Below are 16,990 nucleotides of genomic sequence, written 5' to 3'. Positions count from 1 at the left end.
TTAAGTGGAACATGTAAACTTTAATACTTTGGTGGCTGTAATTCGTAAAAAATAAACATTCAGACCGTAATTCGCAAAATTACTAAAATTTAAGGTTTTAGTTGGTAACTTATTTTATTATTTTTGCTTATTTAATTTTAGGCCCTTAAATTTTAAAAATGTAGTTTTTTTAAAGAACCAATTTTCTTGTTTGACGGTTCTCATTGCCTCTATATCCTTTACTCTTTTAAGTATAAAATGTTACTCTTAAACAATAGTATTGATATTTATTACTCCACTATCAAATAATATAAATTCCAGACGGTTTCTCCGTGAAACGTTAATAATTTATGGACTAAAATAGTCCAACTAATACAATTATTGGTATATGAATATCTCATGAGGTCGTCTCATAGAAAATTATTAATATATGAATATCTCATGAGGTCGTCTCACAAAAAGACAACCTCTCACAAAAGTAAATCAAAAAAAATTTAAGAAAAAATTAAATTCAAGAGTGGGCTATAAAAGTCCTACAAGCAATAGGTGGGGAGGGAATTAAAACACTAAGCTTATCGATTCTCAAAATAAAAAATATTTCTTTACATTTAAGCCTTAATTTGTTTATTTTAGTGCACAAACATCTACTCTTAAATGCCACTGCCAGTACGTATTCAACACTATTTTAATTTCAGTGTAATTGTATGTATCATGGCAACTTAAAACAGAAAAATTATAAAGGATGTATTTGGTAAATTAATTTTAGTTTGACGTTTGTTTTTAACCACTAAGAAGATACTTAATAAAGGACTTTTAGATTTATTGAAAAGTTAATATTAAGTTAAAATGGAATAACTATAATAACACTTTTTTTTTGTTGTTTTTGAATTTCTGACATACTTTCTCCACTAAATAATTTACGAACACTAATAAATTTTTATCAAATATTTTTATAACAATTGGTTTTAATGGATTGTTTAACAACTAGCAAATCATCTTTGATCAAATCATTCAATAACTATTTGTTGAGCCATTTCCTCAATCTGACTTTGTTGTAATGTTAAGTTTAATTTTAATCTATCCCATTTATGTTGCTACAATTTTTTTTAAGAAAACGCTCCTCATCATTTGTCAGAACAATTTGTCAATTACAATATTTAGGATTTTGACAATTTAATCTAAAATTTTGGCCACTTAAATGGTCATGCGATTTGGTCCAAACGCATTAGATAATGAAAATTTGGTGGCTGTAATTCGAAAAGAAATTATTAATCGCAAATGATCTAAACTTAAAAACTGTAATTCACAAATAATTATTTTTAAAATTTTTTTTCCACATATTTATTTACTATTTAAACATCATCCATATCTATTTTTTATTTTATTTCTCCTATTAGTTCTATTTCTTAAATATTAGCGCTCATCTCCATTATAGCAATTTCAAAGAAAAAGATGAGTATTATTAATTCTTAGGGGTATTTGTCAAATAATTTTTACTTTTTAGTTAATTTGTTTAACCAACTCACACATTATTGAATATTTTTGTTGGCTTTTAAGTATTTTAAAATAATCAGTTGTTTAGGAGATTCTCCTATTTGTATAAGTTATTTAGGAGATTCTCCTATTTGTATAAGTTAATTAGAAATATTAATTATTGGTATGTAAAATAAGCGTCTATCTTTTTACTTGTTTTTCGATTTTCTATATGTTTTTAAATTTTTAGTCTAACTGAAAAAAATAACCTTTAAAAAACCTATCTTTTTTAATAATTTTTATACAATAAAAATAACCGATTTAAAAATTTATTTAAAAGTCATTTATCAAATTAGGAATGATAACTTAGTCCACCTCCGATAGGATCCAATGTGATATGGTGCAATTTTACTGGTCCGACTCTCTATTGCATATTTGCATGTACAAAAAAAAAATGCTCACTTTCCAAAAAAGAACTCTTTCCCTCGTCCCCTCTTCTCTGTTTCCACCCTTAACTCTATTTAACAAATCATTTGGCGTCCACAATGTTGCTCGGTCTTCGCTTTTTGGCGGGGTGTAAAGTGAAAATCCCCTACCAAACAACCCATTAAATATTAATCTAAAACATTTTCCCGCTGACAAGAAAAAATAAACGAAAATGCCCATCAAAAGGAATGACATAGTAGAATAATTTCTAGGGTTTTTGTTTGTTTTATGGGCTTCATTTGCTTATCTCATTAGTCAGTTTTTGAGATATTTGAGGTGAGAAAAAGTAACAGGAAGAAAGAGTAGAGGAAATAGACAAAAGGGTTGTTCTTTTTTTGCTTTTAGAGGTAAAATCATTTGTGGGTATTTGACTATGAAGTGTAAGCTCAAGAGGGTTTCCTTTGATTACTCTACTTTGTAGAAAGATTATTGCTTTTTAAGTGTTTAGTGCTGGAAATGTGGGATTAGGAGCTAAAATTTTGCTGGGTCCCTTGTATTTATATCAATGCAGGTGTTGATTGCAACCCACATTAGTGTCTACTTTTTCTGGGTTAGTTTATTTTTATTTTTTCTCTCATTTTTGCCTTCTTTTTTGTTGATTAATAAAATATTCTTGGCAACAAATATGGTAGTTAAGCTAAAAATGAAAGCTTTTGTTAACCTGTTATTTGCAGTTGAAAGTTTGTTAATCTTTTAAAGTTTTGGTTGCTGATAGTGATTGATTCTTCACAAGATTCCAATTTGGTAAGAAAGATTTCCCCTTTCTAGCTTTTGCTTCCTTTTTTCAGTTCTGTTGATTCCGGAATAGATCTCTGAAAACTACATTATTTGTAAGAAATTGTGACACATTTTAATTTTTGTTGGGATATTCATGATTTCAGGTGGAAAATAGCTTAGGGGATTCTTCTTCTTCTTCTTATTCTTGTCTTAGTAGGTTTTCATTGTGGGTTAAAGCTGAATTTTAAAGTAAATAATGAAGTTATTTGGGTTTTTTATGCTTTCCCTATATTTAGTCTCTGCATTAGGGCAGCTACCTTCACCTGACATTATAGCATTGCTTCAATTTAAGAAGGGTATTAAACATGACCCAACTGGTTTTGTGTTGAATTCATGGAATGAAGAGTCTATTGATTTTAATGGGTGCCCTTCTTCTTGGAATGGGGTTGTTTGTAATGCTGGTCATGTTGCTGGTGTTCTTCTTGATCATTTGGGTCTTTCTGCTGAGGCAGATTTGAGTGTTTTTGCTAATCTTACCATGTTAGTAAAGCTTTCAATGGCAAACAATTCCATTAGTGGCCGCATTCCTGATAATATAGGCTCTTTCGATAAGCTTCAGTATTTAGATATTTCGAACAATCTCTTTTCCGACTCTTTGCCCTCCGGAATTGGCAACTTGGCTAGCCTGCAGAACCTTTCGTTGGCCGGAAACAATTTTTCCGGACCAATTCCTGATTCAGTTTCAGGACTGACCGCACTACAGTCTCTAGACTTGAGTCGCAATTCGTTTTCTGGTTCACTTCCTTCCTCATTGACAAAGTTAAGAAGTTTAGTTTATCTGAATTTGTCTAAAAACGAGTTTTCGAAGAAGATTCCTAAAGGATTTGAATTGCTTTCAACACTTGAGGTGCTCGACTTGCATGGAAACATGTTTGATGGAAATCTTGATGGGGATTTCTTGATGTTTTCGAGTGCTAGTCATGTTGATTTAAGTGACAATCAACTCGAGAATTCTGGTTCGGGAAAAGAAAAGTTCCTGGCTGGTGTGTCGGAGTCAATCAAGTATCTGAATCTCAGCCATAATAGCCTTACTGGATCATTGATTGGTCAAACTCAGCTGTTTGAGAACATTAAGGTATTGGATTTGAGTTACAATATGTTATCCGGAGAGTTGCCGGAATTCAACTTTGTCTATGATCTTGAAGTTCTTAGGTTAAGCAACAACAGGTTTTCCGGGTTTGTTCCTAATGATCTGCTGAAAGGAGATCCCCTGCTTCTTACTGAATTGGACTTGAGTGGCAACAATCTCACAGGTTGTTTTTTCATCTAGTTTTTCTCTATAAAAGCTTAGTGAACTTTAATGATACTCCTATTATGATATGAGTACATCGGTTTATTTCCTTGCATGCATTTATATGGTTTTTTCTTTGCTTTCCTTTTAAGATTCTTAGTCTTTTTGGTGATGGATTATAGGCTTACACTGGACTATTTTAAAATGACTCATTCATGTGCACTTTTGTTTTTGTAAGATTGCTGATGATAATTGCTACTAAGAGTCAATCGAAAACAACCTCTTTGTTATTACTAACAAGGGTACGGTTGCGTACATCAGGCTCTCCTAAACCCCCCAAAGGTGTGAGCCATTTAATGATATCAAGGTGATGCAATATCGTTGGTTTTGTATTTCCGGTCAAGATAGTCATTTTAGTCCATTCTCTTGAAAGGTTATTTTATGATTCACATAGCCATTGATAAGCAAGGGCAAAGCGGGCTAACGCCCAAGGCTCTAAATGTTTTAGGGCCCAAAAAAATATTTTTATGTACAAGGTTGATATTAACTTGAATTAAATTTTAGATATAATATTCATTTTTTTGCTATGTAATATGAGTTATTATTGCTTTTTAATAAATAGTTAAAATATCTACAATACAAAATAAAATGAGGATTATATTATTTATTACGCCTTAAATTTTTAGGGGTCTTTTTTATCTTTCACTTAGGGGCAAGTGATTCATGTATCACATGACTTTTGTCAATGCTTAGTTATGAACCGTGTAGAAAGTGATTAAGTTGATGTTTTCTGATGACAATACACTTCTCTAAGGTCATGTTGATGTAAATACTGTTTTTTACTGTCATAAAAAAATTGTGTCTTTCAGGTCCAATTGGCATCATCATGTCTACAACGATGCGAACACTTAATCTGTCTTCAAATGGTCTTTCGGGTGAACTGCCACTGCTGACCGGAGACTGTGCTATCCTCGATTTGTCGAAAAATCAATTTCAAGGGAACTTGACAAAAATGGCAAAATGGGGAAACATAGAATTCCTCGATCTCAGCCAAAACCGTTTGACAGGTCTTATTCCTGTAACCACATCTCAGTTCTTGCATCTAAACCATCTCAACCTTTCCCGTAATTCCCTCAAAGGTAGTCTACCAAAAGTTATGACCCAATTCCCAAAGCTCAGCGTTCTAGATTTAAGCTTCAACCAATTAGACGGGCCTCTACAAAGTCGTTTATTGACAATGCCAACGTTGCAAGAATTACATCTTGGCGGCAATTCTTTTGCCGGGACTATTGAGTTTTCGCCTCCCCCTGGTCAGTCGGATCTTCGTGTCCTTGACCTTGCTGACAATCATCTAAGTGGTTACTTTCCAGACGGATTTGGATCACTAACTGGTCTAGAGGTCCTTAATCTTGCGGGAAATAATTTTTCAGGCTCTTTGCCAACTTCCATGAATGACATGAACTCACTAACTTCTTTAGATCTATCAGAAAATCACTTCACGGGTTCTTTGCCTACTAACCTGTCTAGCAACCTTCTAAGCTTTAATGCATCATACAATGATCTCTCTGGGGTTGTTCCCGAGAATTTGAGAAAATTTCCTCGTTCATCTTTCTACCCGGGAAATTCTAAGCTGCAACTTCCAAATGCACCGCATGAACAAGAAAGTTCCGGTGGAAACTCCAAGAGGAAAACTATGAAGACCCTGATTAAAGTGATAATAATAGTTGCATGTGTGGTTGTCTTTTTCATTTTGATTTTGCTTGCCATCTTCATACATTATATTCGCCTCTCAAAGAGACCTATATCTGACGATGTGCGTAAGAGTGATGTCGAGAGGAAGGTGCCGACAAATCCCTCCGGCATTGGTGGGAGAGAAAATCCTCGGAATTTGGTTGTCTCAGCTGAAGATGTTATTACCGCCACCCGAAAACCATCCTCATCCGAGATCATGAGTCCTGATGAAAAAGCTGCTGCTGTTACGGGCTTCTCTCCATCCAAAACCAGCCAGTTATCATGGTCACCGGAATCTGGAGAATCTGTTGCAGCGGCTGAGAGCCTAGCTAAACTTGATGTGAAGTCACCTGATCGGTTGGCGGGCGAGTTGTATTTTCTGGATGATATGGTGTCATTGACACCCGAGGAACTTTCAAGAGCACCAGCGGAGGTGTTGGGTCGTAGCAGTCATGGAACTTCTTATAGGGCTACATTGGATAATGGTATGTTCTTAACCGTGAAGTGGCTAAGAGAAGGCGTCGCAAGACCAAAGAAGGATTTTGCCAAGGAGGCTAGGAAATTCGCGAATATAAGGCATCCTAATGTTGTTGCGTTACGAGGATACTATTGGGGTCCTACCCAGCATGAGAAGCTCATCCTTTCAGATTATATATCACCGGGAAGTCTTGTCGGCTTTCTTTATGGTAATAACTTTTTCTCTTTTATTTGTATCTACTTTAGAATCAGTTCTACTCCCCGCCAGAAAGAAACCAAAAGGAAATATTATGTCTTGTTATTATAAGGTTTATATTTTGGTTATATTTGATAGAGTATACATCATCGTGGGGCTTCAACCATCAAACTTATGCTTTCATTTGAATTAGTTTCTTAACATGGTATCAGAAGCCAACCTGACAGAAGGCTAACGCGTACGGACCTCATCAAACCCTCATTTCAAGGGGAACATTTGGTAGAGTCATAGAGTATATAAGATATTCCGGGGCTGCAACCAGAAGCTTAAGCCTATGGTTGAAGCCTCAAAATATGTTAGATAGCTTAAATATATCACCACGCGGTTTGTTAGTGTTAATTATGTATTTCATTGATAATGGAGTAAAGTTTCATAAATTATGTTTTTTCGGGGATCCTCTGCCAGTAGATATGTAGTAGTACATCTATCTCTATATATGTCTTTTCCATATTTTGGTATAATGATTCAGTTTATTTATCACTACTATTTTCAGATCGACCAGGAAGGAAAGGTCCGCCATTGACCTGGCCGCAGAGATTGAAGATAGCAGTAGACGTTGCACGTGGTCTCAACTATCTTCATTTTGATCGAGCTCTTCCTCATGGTAATCTTAAAGCAAACAACATATTACTTGACGGTCCTGAGCTTAATGCACGAGTTGCAGATTACTGCCTTCATCGCCTCATGACTCAAGCAGGAACAACTGAGCAAATTCTCGATGCTGGTGTTTTAGGATACCGGGCCCCTGAACTGACCGCGTCTAAGAAGCCCCTTCCATCTTTTAAGTCAGATGTTTACGCATTTGGAGTTATATTGCTGGAACTGTTGACTGGAAAATGTGCCGGTGAAGTTGTTTCTGGTGAAGGCGGAGGTGTTGATTTGACAGACTGGGTTCGACTGCGAGTAGCTGAAGGGCGGGGATCTGATTCGTTTGATTCTTCCCTGGCGGCTGAAATGGGAAATCCTAATGTCGCTAAGGGAGCTAAGGAGGTTCTTGGAATAGCCTTACGATGTATACGCTTGGTATCAGAAAGGCCAGGTATCAAAACTATATATGAAGATCTTTCATCCATTTAGTTGATTGTGGAGGTTTTTTCTTATTGAATTTTGATTTTTAGGGTGTCCTGAAAATGGGTATGGTAGTAAAGCCTCACTTATGAATATTAGTTTGGTGTATGAGGTAGTTAAAGTTATTTTCTCGAATGATGATTGTTCAAATGGGCCATGTTTTGAGATTAGATGCTCATATGTAAAGAATTGCTGATGTCACTTTGCAAATATCTTATTGGCAATGTGAAAATCTTTTTCTCCTACTTCATTATGAATTTATGATAAGTGCAATGTCTACTTTCTAACAATTGCTCAACAATGGTTCAATTTAGTTGATAGCTGATAGCTAGTAGCTTATTATATTGACTGGTTTGACCAGCTGAATTTAAATCCACTGCTATGAGTAGCTTGTTTAAAAACAACTTATTGATAATAATAAGTTATTTCAACCAACTAATTTATTAAATACGAGTATTGAATGGTTTGACCACCTAATTCTCTATCTATATCAAAATAAATTAAAATTGACTACTAAATTATTTTGCCAAATACCTCATAAACTTAAAACTTTTATGCCTAGTATGTTGAAGGGTTGATTTCAAAATAGTTTTGTTTCCTAATATAAGATGCTAATTCTTCTATTAACAATCTTGCCACGGGGCAATTTTAGGACGATTGTTTAGGGTGAGCCGAACACTCATCTCTGCATGTGTGATAGAACGATTGTATAGGGTGAGTTGAACACTCATCTCTACATGTGTGATATATTGACTTGATTTTCATTCTTCTACAAGAGCGACGAAAACACTAACATTTAATAGAAAGAACTTTCTGATGAATAAGTTTAGGAAACAAAAAAGATCTAAATTGATGTTATAGATGGAGAAAGGATCTTAATCAACGTGATATCAAAACCATTACTAGGCTCTTCTACAACAACTGTTCACTTTAAAACAAGAGTCAGAGAAAAAATGTGAAAAATTGAAACAAACAAGCAATTTTATCAAAAAAAATCAAAAAATTGAGCTTTGGGGTATAAACATGTTTTTCAATTTTTTTTTCCTTTTAATGCTATGACATTATTTTCTTTTTATTCGCTATTAGTAACAACGAATAAAGAATTTGACTTTTTTGATCAGCTACTTTATTCGCTGTTAGTAATAGCGAATATACCTAACCTTAGGTTCGGACATAAAGACACTTATTTTTAGAATTAAGTTTCCTCGAAGCTCGATTTATTTTGATAAAATTGCTCATTTATTTTAATCTTTCACATTTATGATATAAAAGATAAATTATTTTGATATTTTACTCTAATCATAAAGTTTATTTGCTATAATTTTTTTTTGTATACTATTGATTTTGATATATATTTTTTAGTATTATTATTGGCTGTTTGGCATAATTAATTATTATTTGTTTCAATTGGCTTGTTTGATCCGAAAGTGATATTGACTTTTTTGTTGGTTAAGTTAATTGTATAAATTAGTTATTTATGAAGTTGTTTCAGTAAAATTACTTATTAGTTGTTGGCTATAAATAAAAATAGTAAGAGGCGTCGTATTTATATCTTACACGGACATTAATTAGTTACCATTTACCAATGCCTTGTTTATTGTTTTTCCATTATGAATGATTTTTTTTCTTTGGTTCATGTTGAGCTTTAATATTTGTCTACTTATCTTACTACTTGTCCTGTATTGGTTTTCCAAACTATGCTCATAATTTAAGGATTCAAATCCATTATTTTTAGACACTAAGGGTGTGGCCGTGTGGGTTGCATCTGTTTAGGGTTTGAGATTGTGAATTATATAATCTTTTTTGCATTTATTTTTGTGAATTATATAAAATAGTTATGTGTATTTGTTTGTTTGATTTGAGACTTTGTCGATTTATATATTTTGAAATTGCTTGTTGTATTTATATTTTAAAGGTTGAAAGAATTAGTGAATATTTTGTTTCAAAAATTTGATTGTTGGAAAACTTAATATATTTGGTTTCTCAATTAATATAAAGTATTAGAAATTCTTTATTAATTAAAAATATTTTAGACAATTTTATACGAATAGATAAAGATTGTAGAATACATTTTTTATACTTAAAATATATAAAAAAAAATTTAGAAATTTAGAAACCCTATGAATCCAATTCTAAGCCAAATTAAAAAAAAATCTGAATAGAAATGTAGCTGAACCCAATCAAACAAAGACCCATAATCGTCCTTAATTATGGCTTGATTCTTGAGAGTTGTCTTGTAGCCGACTAACCTCCCGCCCTTTCAAATTTCAAAACTGATTTCGTCGGATAAATCAACTAACTTACTCTCTTCCATAAGATACTCTATTTTTTTTCCAAATTAGGGCTAACTTCAACGGTGTGAGATACTCAAATTTACCCCCAAATTCATTTCCAATTTCTATTCCTTCGCCAATTTAGAGATTAACGCTCTTAAAAAAGCTTACATACATTTGCAAATTATGGAAGCCATCAGTAACGGCGACGTTTCTGATCTAGTCGACCCACTCGCCGACTACCCCTCATTGTATCTCTTTCCTCGCACATTTCAATCTTATTCTTCTTCTACTTCTGTCCAAGATTATTTTAAAGAAAGAGTAAGTTGCTTAACTCATTCTCTTTTCCTTTTTGTTTTTGATAATTTTCGTTAGTTTTAGAGCTGGTTTATTAGTCCGGTGTTCTGAATAATTGTGATTATTATTCAATTAATTAGTTCATATTACTGTACTTATGGTTTATTATAGTTATTTATGAAGTTTAAATTTTAGGGTTCTGGCTGTAGTTTCGTTTCTGAGAATTTTAGGAAATTTTTCAAGCACTTGTTGGTATGTTAGTTGATTTTGCTAGTTGGTTTAGGGCTGGATATTAGTCTGGATTTCCAAATAATTGTGATTATTAATCAATTAATTAATTTGTCTTACTGTGTTATGGTTGATTGCAGTTTTTTGAAGTTTGCTTTTTAGGGTTTTCTAGCTGCTTTTTCGTTTTGAGAATTTTGGGAAATCTTCTTTTATTTTTTTTATTAAATTATAAGTTTGTTATTTGATCAGTTTTGTAGGTTGTTGGAAAACTTGATTTTTTTTTTTTTTTCTTTTTTTCTTTTCCAAAACTCTGGAATTAGAGATTTCACTTTAAAATTGGTTAAGTTCAAAAAATTTGAACTTTTTGTTTTTATTGGAAAGTCTGAGTCGGTAGTTCTGGAATGCGGTATAAATAGGAGAGCTGACAAGGCGCTTTTATGTATTAAGACTATTGCTAAGTACTTGTGGAACTGCTTGCTATGTACTGTTGTTCCGTTAGGTTTCAGATGCTGTATCACCCGTATGCATATTTTAGTTTATCCCTACGAGGGTATTTTGATTTCTGGACTTGAGTTGATGGTTTTAGTAACCTTGTTTGAGTTGAAACTATGTATGTTGTCGACATTGTGATATCTATGATAATTTTTGGACGTGTGATAGTATTTTATACGACAATCAAATTATTCAGTTCGTCCCTTGTTTCATACTTGTATTTCCATTTGCTTTCAGCTTTGAAAATGGTATGAAATTCTATTACAGATATATAGTGCCTTCAACAAGTAGGAATTTTGGCTAATACGTAACTAAGACCTCCATCCAATCTGGAGAGTGTATAGAAACGCTTAAAACTTTCCTTATTGACGCCTACCTACAACTAAGCGGGTCTGATGTTGCAGCTTTCTGTTCCCTGCAAAACTCGATGCAAAGTTGTCCTTAACAACCTTACTTTACTCTCCCCGAATTTTTAGAAACCAAATCGCTGATGTTGGTTAATTGGGTTGTATTGTTTAAAATTCCTATCATGACGATGTTTACAGAAGGAAAAAACCTATAGGTCCACTTAAATTGTTTATATAGATTTCTGCTTACGTTGCTTTGATTGCAGTTGTTGAGTAATCCCGAGAAATGGTTGGAGCAAGGAAAGGCCATCCTAAAAGACAATTCAGATCAATCAAAAAATGATAATTTAGCAGCGGTTTTTGCTGGAAATGAAAGAGTTCCCCCAAAGAGGAGACCCGCATTAGGACTTAAGCACTCTAAGTTTTCTGTAAAGCCCATGAATAGGTAATGAAACAAGTTAAAAATGGGTTTACCCTCCATTTTGTAGTTGTGTTGTTTTACATATTCCTACATCAAACTAGACATTATAACAAGCTATAATGCATTAATGCATATCAACTTTTATTGTTATTGTTGTTTGTACTACAGTCTTCCTGCTGCGACTATGGACTTTGATATAGATGTTGCTAAGCTAAGTGATCCAGTTGAATGTTTTGCCGCCTTTGAAAGGATGGAAAGTAAGCTATAGTATTTTAGTCTTCTAACTTAGAATTTATGTTCTTAATGCATGGTAATTTACCACTCATATCACTTGTTATTGCTGAATAAATATAGATGCCAGAAAGGAAGTACAGAAACTACAAGGTGAGCCACTCTTGGACTTGGATCAAAATGGTCCATTGTTGGCTTCTAGAAAGCGACGACCTGGTATTCGGGGGTTAGAGCGGTTAGCAGTTCTTTTTTTCTTCTCGTGTTTGCTATCTGTCAACTAATGCCTTAACGAGTGATTGGGAATGTGTGAATTTGACTATTTTAATCTGTTCCAGGCGGCCATCCACCTACGTGCATCATCCTAGCCCTTTTAATATCTTGGCAGATGTTCATAGGACCTCTTTGCCTTCGCAAGAGTCATTTGATAATGCCATACGAAGCCCGAGTCATAATGATCTCCTAAAAGATGCTAATGTTATGGATGATTCACAAACTGTGAGAGCCACCGGTAGGTCAATGTTGCTAAAGATATTTGTTCAATTTTATTTTTGAGAACTCTTATTTTCCGAACACTCATGGTACATGCTAAGTAGGATGATATTTAATCTGTTGTCTTGTTTATAGGCTCCAAATTGACGACAACTAGCAACCACAGTGAGCTTGATGAGCTACTATCTTGTGATTATGAAGGATTAGATGAGGACGGTGTACAAAATCTCCTTTTAGAAAAACTACAGATTAAACCTGTGGACATTGGTAAATCATTCCTTCCTAACTGGCGTGCTCAGCGACCTGAATCTTTGGCTTCAACCTCAGTTTTTTCAAAGAGGAATGATACTATATATCATCTCAGTGCTGGGAGTAAAAATGTTAGGAGCAGAGACCAATTATCTCCTGCAAAATCAAAAAGTCCGTTTGCTTCCATATCATTACTGAATAGACACATTGCAGAGCGTACCCTATCGAAGGACCCCTACTTAATTAGCCACTTTGATGCATCACCATCAGAGGCTACTGATCCTTCAAGAGAGCCTGAAAAAAGATTGGGTCTGGGCTGGCAATCTGCTGAGCTTGATGCAGGGAAGATTTTGTGTGAACTTAGGAGATCTTCTGCACTTGGAGCAAAAAAAATAGCAGTTACCGGTGAGAATTCTTATGTCTCTACCTTGAACGATGTTGATGCCAGTACTGAGCATAACGAAATGAAGAATGCGGTTGGACAATCTGATCAACATGGTAATAGGATGGATCCACCTGAATTAGAGCGACCTCCAGAAAATAAAGAAGATACTATTACTGTTTCTGGTAAGGATCCACCTGTCCAGGTACCAAAGGATGTCGATCAAAATTCACCTGCCTTGCTGTTGAAGGATGTTGGTCAAACTATTGAACCTGAAATGCAGGAGGATGAGGTACATCTGATTTCAGAGCTTGGCGATATGTTGAAATTTCATTGTTGTCATTCTATTTTTTGAGATTGTTTTAATTCGAATTTGGTTTTGGGACACTTAATGGACTGAGCAGGTAGCTGCAGAACAGTTCTCTGCACGACAACGGCTCATGTTCGAGGATGGTATGACCACAAGTTCTACTAGAGGTAACTAGTTACTGGAACAGTGTTTGTGTGATTTATATTTCAATAGGATTTGTATTGTGCCTTGTGCCCTTGTTAGCTGTTTCTAGGGTAGAGGTATAATTCTTAAGCAAGCTAGTATCAAGAATCTCTCTGTGTGATATATACATAAAAAGGAAAAAGTAGCTTCATTTAAAACAACAGGCTCAGTCTTTGACTCTGAATGGAGACATACAATTTGAATTCTGTTCATGACAAGCAAAGTGTTGATTCTTGTATGCTGATTGTCACTATTTTATGCAATACTGTTCCTGTACTTGGGCTTGGGACCAACAATGAGTGTAGGATCACTCACTTGCGGTTACCTTATTTTTCTAAAATCATTGGACTCTTGATGCAAGAAAAAATATTGATATACAACAGTGTGTACCGACGTTGCTTTGTTGGAATTTGTCATAAATTAAAGATGTACAAGAGCTCTGATTACCTGTAGTAGTATTAATGTGAGGCGTGAGCAAATAATATTTCTTTTCTATATGCACTTGAAACTTGCAATAAAAACTGACTCTTTACTGTTCAAGGTGTTGTTTGGCCTTTGGCTTTATCTTAGACTAGGTATTGCTGGTTAATTATTTACATGCAAAAGGTCTTCCTGTCCTTTCTTGGGAGCTGAACTGAGGAAGTTCCTGGAGTCGCTTTTATATTGATGATTTTTAAATGCAGAAAACATGAATCAATCATGTATATTCTATAGAATTGATAGTATATAATCATAAAACAAAATTTATAGGACGTTTTTTTGGTAATGGCCAATGAAAAATTTAAACATCAATGGCATTCCTGAGCTGCCTGTTCTGTGATAGCCCTGATAAATGATGTTAGCAATTTAATTTTTCTTCTGCTGCTTCTATTGAAACATGCCACTGTTCTTTTACTAAAATAGACATACTCCCTTTGTTCCTCTCATTTAATATCATTTTTCATTTTGGCTTATTCTTCCCATTTTACATCCTTTCTATTTTTGAACAATGGCCCACAAATTTCTTTAAATGTTATCCATACGTTTTAACCCTCTTTTGTTTTCATCTACACAGTTCAATGTCTTTCTACATTTATTACCAAATATCTACATTTTCATTAAAAATATACCAATTTTCTCTTTGCTATTATCTTTGATAGAGGAGTATTATATTGTTCTATTTTGATGTTATTGAGATGAGTTTAAGGTCAAATTTTGGGTTTCATGCCTTTATTTACTTCTACACTCTCTTTTGTTTTCTGATGTGCAAAATACTAATTATGGCAGTTGGAAAAGCTGGAATGAATGAACCATCAGATACAGAAAACATTCCTGTTGAAGGGCCTTCAAAGGTTAGTATATCAAACTTAAGTTCATGAATGAGTAGGATTTTCTGAATTAGCTTTCAACATCATGAATATTAAAATGCTGTGGTGATCCGGTGGATACAAGCCCATTTTACCACCTCTGTTTCTCTATATTTAGGTTACTGTAGCTTATAAAAGTGAGGAAAGTGATGTCATGAATATGTAAAACACATGTAAGGTAAGGAGGAGGAAAGAGAGAGAGACAAAGAGAGTGAATGATCCTTTCTCCTCTGTCCAATTTATACTAGTTTTTCCTTTCTCTAGATTTACCTTCTAGAAAGATACTATCTAATTGACTCATACTAAAATACCCAAGATAAATCCTACCCCTCCTACCCAACATATCACATGTGCACACAAGAGAAGTTTTTGTATACTGGGATTATGTGTGAACGACATTAGGAATTAGGCAAATAAAAAGAAACGTTTTAATATGGAAACATGGACAAGCAAAAAATAACCAGAGAGAGTATTTAGTATCCATTTGCATTAGCCTCAGCCATATAAGCAGTTTCTTTTCTGAAAAGCTTTGTTTTTTTGTATGTCTTGTTGCAAAATTTTTGTTCATAAACAATGTATCACTGGGCGTTCTTGGTTTGATCCAGATGACAGCTTCTACAAGTGACCACCTTCTCCCACCCTTCTTTATATTTATTTTCAATTCCACTTAAACCTGCGCAATCTTTAAGTTGGCACTCTGTCTGGGCCATCTGTATATCACACATTTTCATCTCATCTTAATAGAAAGTAGAAGTGTAGAACATTCAGTGTGGTGTTTTTGTTGATTAGATATTCTGCTCCTTGAATGTGAAATTCATTATTACTACTGAACAAATATGAGTCTTCTTGGTTTGTTCGTTTCTTATTTTTTATGTTTTTATTGACTGCATTTTTGTTTTGGTGGTCGTTGAAACCACTCAAAGTACCTCGAAGCCTGTATATAACTTTTGGTTCCCAAAGACATACAATATTGAAGTTTGATTTCTTGGGCATTCAGCTATTGTTAGCAAACACTACTTTTGTATTTTTGTTGTTTGCCCCCCTTCCTTGCCCCGTTCCCCTCTTTATTTTGTTAATAAGTAAAAGTATAGTAAAGATGCAATTTTTATTTGTATTTGTCCTTGTTCATACCAGCTATTTCTAGCAGTTAGAAAAGTTGTGCAGCGGACTGAAAAGGGTGTCTGTTTTTTTAATAATACTAATAAGTGCCATGCCCCTCGTCTATCTGTAAACCTTCTTGTTGAGCTATGCCAGTTTATATACTACCCTCAAATTGTCATGTGTTGTGGAAGAAATATGGGAAGGGATTTTTTTCTAGTGCCAGATGGTGTTCCTTGTGGTTTGTCTAATAAATGACTATTTGGATTTATGCTTTTGTTCAAGAAAGCTTTCCTTATCTTTTTCGTGAACCTCATTGCAGTATTGGTGGTATGTTTTACAAATTATTACGTCTGTATAACAGGGAACTATAGGATCTTTCAAGAAGAGAAATGCGAAGGGGATATTAAAGGCACCATTTGAAACAGCTGACTCTGAGGAAGCAGTGATGAAAGACAACCAAGTCGTAACGTCTGAACAAGATGCCCCTGTTGCTAGAGAAACTCGGAGTAAAAAGAGTAAAATAGAAGGTGCTCAGCCTGGACGGAGTAAATTGGAGACTCGTCGATTCAGCTTATACGGTAATACTTCATTCATTTGACATTACTGTTTATTGCCTTTCGAGTTTCTTGACGTATCTGCTTAGGTATTTATCATTGTTCACTTTCTCAACCCACTTGCAGATGCCGGTACGAAATGGGATGGTGGGGTCAGGCGAAGTACTAGGATAAGGATGAGGCCATTGCAGTTCTGGAAAGGTGAACGTTTTTTGTATGGGCGTGTTAATGAAAGTAAGTTTTTCAATTGTTAGTTGTGAAGTTTCGGATTGGAAAACATGTAGGACTTCTATTGTTGATTTCTGATAATTTCAAACATTGATTGGCAGGTCTAGTGACCGTAATTGGGGTGAAGTATGCCTCTCCATCAGCTGATTCTAAAGACCCTGGTATCAAGGTGAAATCCTTTGTATCTGATAAATACAAAGATCAGCTTAGTTTTGCTGCCTTATGCTGATGTAAACAAAATAAGTTTAGGACTTCTATTGTCTGTAATACAAAATTATGAATTTTTCCATTTGAATTTTCCTATCATAGGTTTAAAAAAAAGAACCAGTATTAACTTTAATTCCTTTCTGGTGAATGCAAAACTCTGGCCGAGTTTGCCTC

At 34.4% G+C, this 16,990-nt stretch overlaps 2 protein-coding genes across 4 annotated transcripts; both read left to right on the top strand.

Moving 5' to 3' along the window:
• Positions 1 to 1,903: 1,903 nt before the first annotated feature.
• On the top strand, positions 1,904 to 7,764 carry LOC130821924 (LRR receptor-like serine/threonine-protein kinase GHR1). Of its 3 annotated transcripts, XM_057687626.1 has the most exons (6): positions 1,904 to 2,285; positions 2,450 to 2,488; positions 2,613 to 2,682; positions 2,820 to 3,968; positions 4,816 to 6,363; positions 6,904 to 7,764. In XM_057687626.1, exons 4-6 carry the CDS (start codon positions 2,912 to 2,914, stop codon positions 7,485 to 7,487), a joined length of 3,189 nt encoding a protein of 1,062 aa, XP_057543609.1. In that variant the 5' UTR covers positions 1,904 to 2,285; positions 2,450 to 2,488; positions 2,613 to 2,682; positions 2,820 to 2,911; the 3' UTR covers positions 7,488 to 7,764. The 3 variants fall into 3 exon arrangements, with proteins under 3 accessions (XP_057543609.1, XP_057543607.1, XP_057543608.1); XM_057687624.1 differs by having other exon boundaries at positions 1,904 to 2,488; XM_057687625.1 differs by having other exon boundaries at positions 1,917 to 2,682.
• Positions 7,765 to 9,623: 1,859 nt separating this feature from the next.
• On the top strand, positions 9,624 to 16,990 carry LOC130824146 (centromere protein C). Its single transcript, XM_057689037.1, has 11 exons — positions 9,624 to 10,072; positions 11,382 to 11,560; positions 11,705 to 11,793; positions 11,891 to 12,002; positions 12,103 to 12,275; positions 12,392 to 13,179; positions 13,292 to 13,364; positions 14,647 to 14,711; positions 16,189 to 16,405; positions 16,508 to 16,615; positions 16,711 to 16,990. The coding sequence occupies exons 1-11, from the start codon at positions 9,938 to 9,940 to the stop codon at positions 16,836 to 16,838; spliced, it is 2,067 nt and encodes a 688-aa protein (XP_057545020.1). The 5' UTR covers positions 9,624 to 9,937; the 3' UTR covers positions 16,839 to 16,990.

Source organism: Amaranthus tricolor, chromosome 1 (assembly GCF_026212465.1).
Source record: "Amaranthus tricolor cultivar Red isolate AtriRed21 chromosome 1, ASM2621246v1, whole genome shotgun sequence".
Taxonomy (NCBI): domain Eukaryota; kingdom Viridiplantae; phylum Streptophyta; class Magnoliopsida; order Caryophyllales; family Amaranthaceae; genus Amaranthus; species Amaranthus tricolor.
This window is presented reverse-complemented; position numbering and strand designations above follow the sequence as displayed.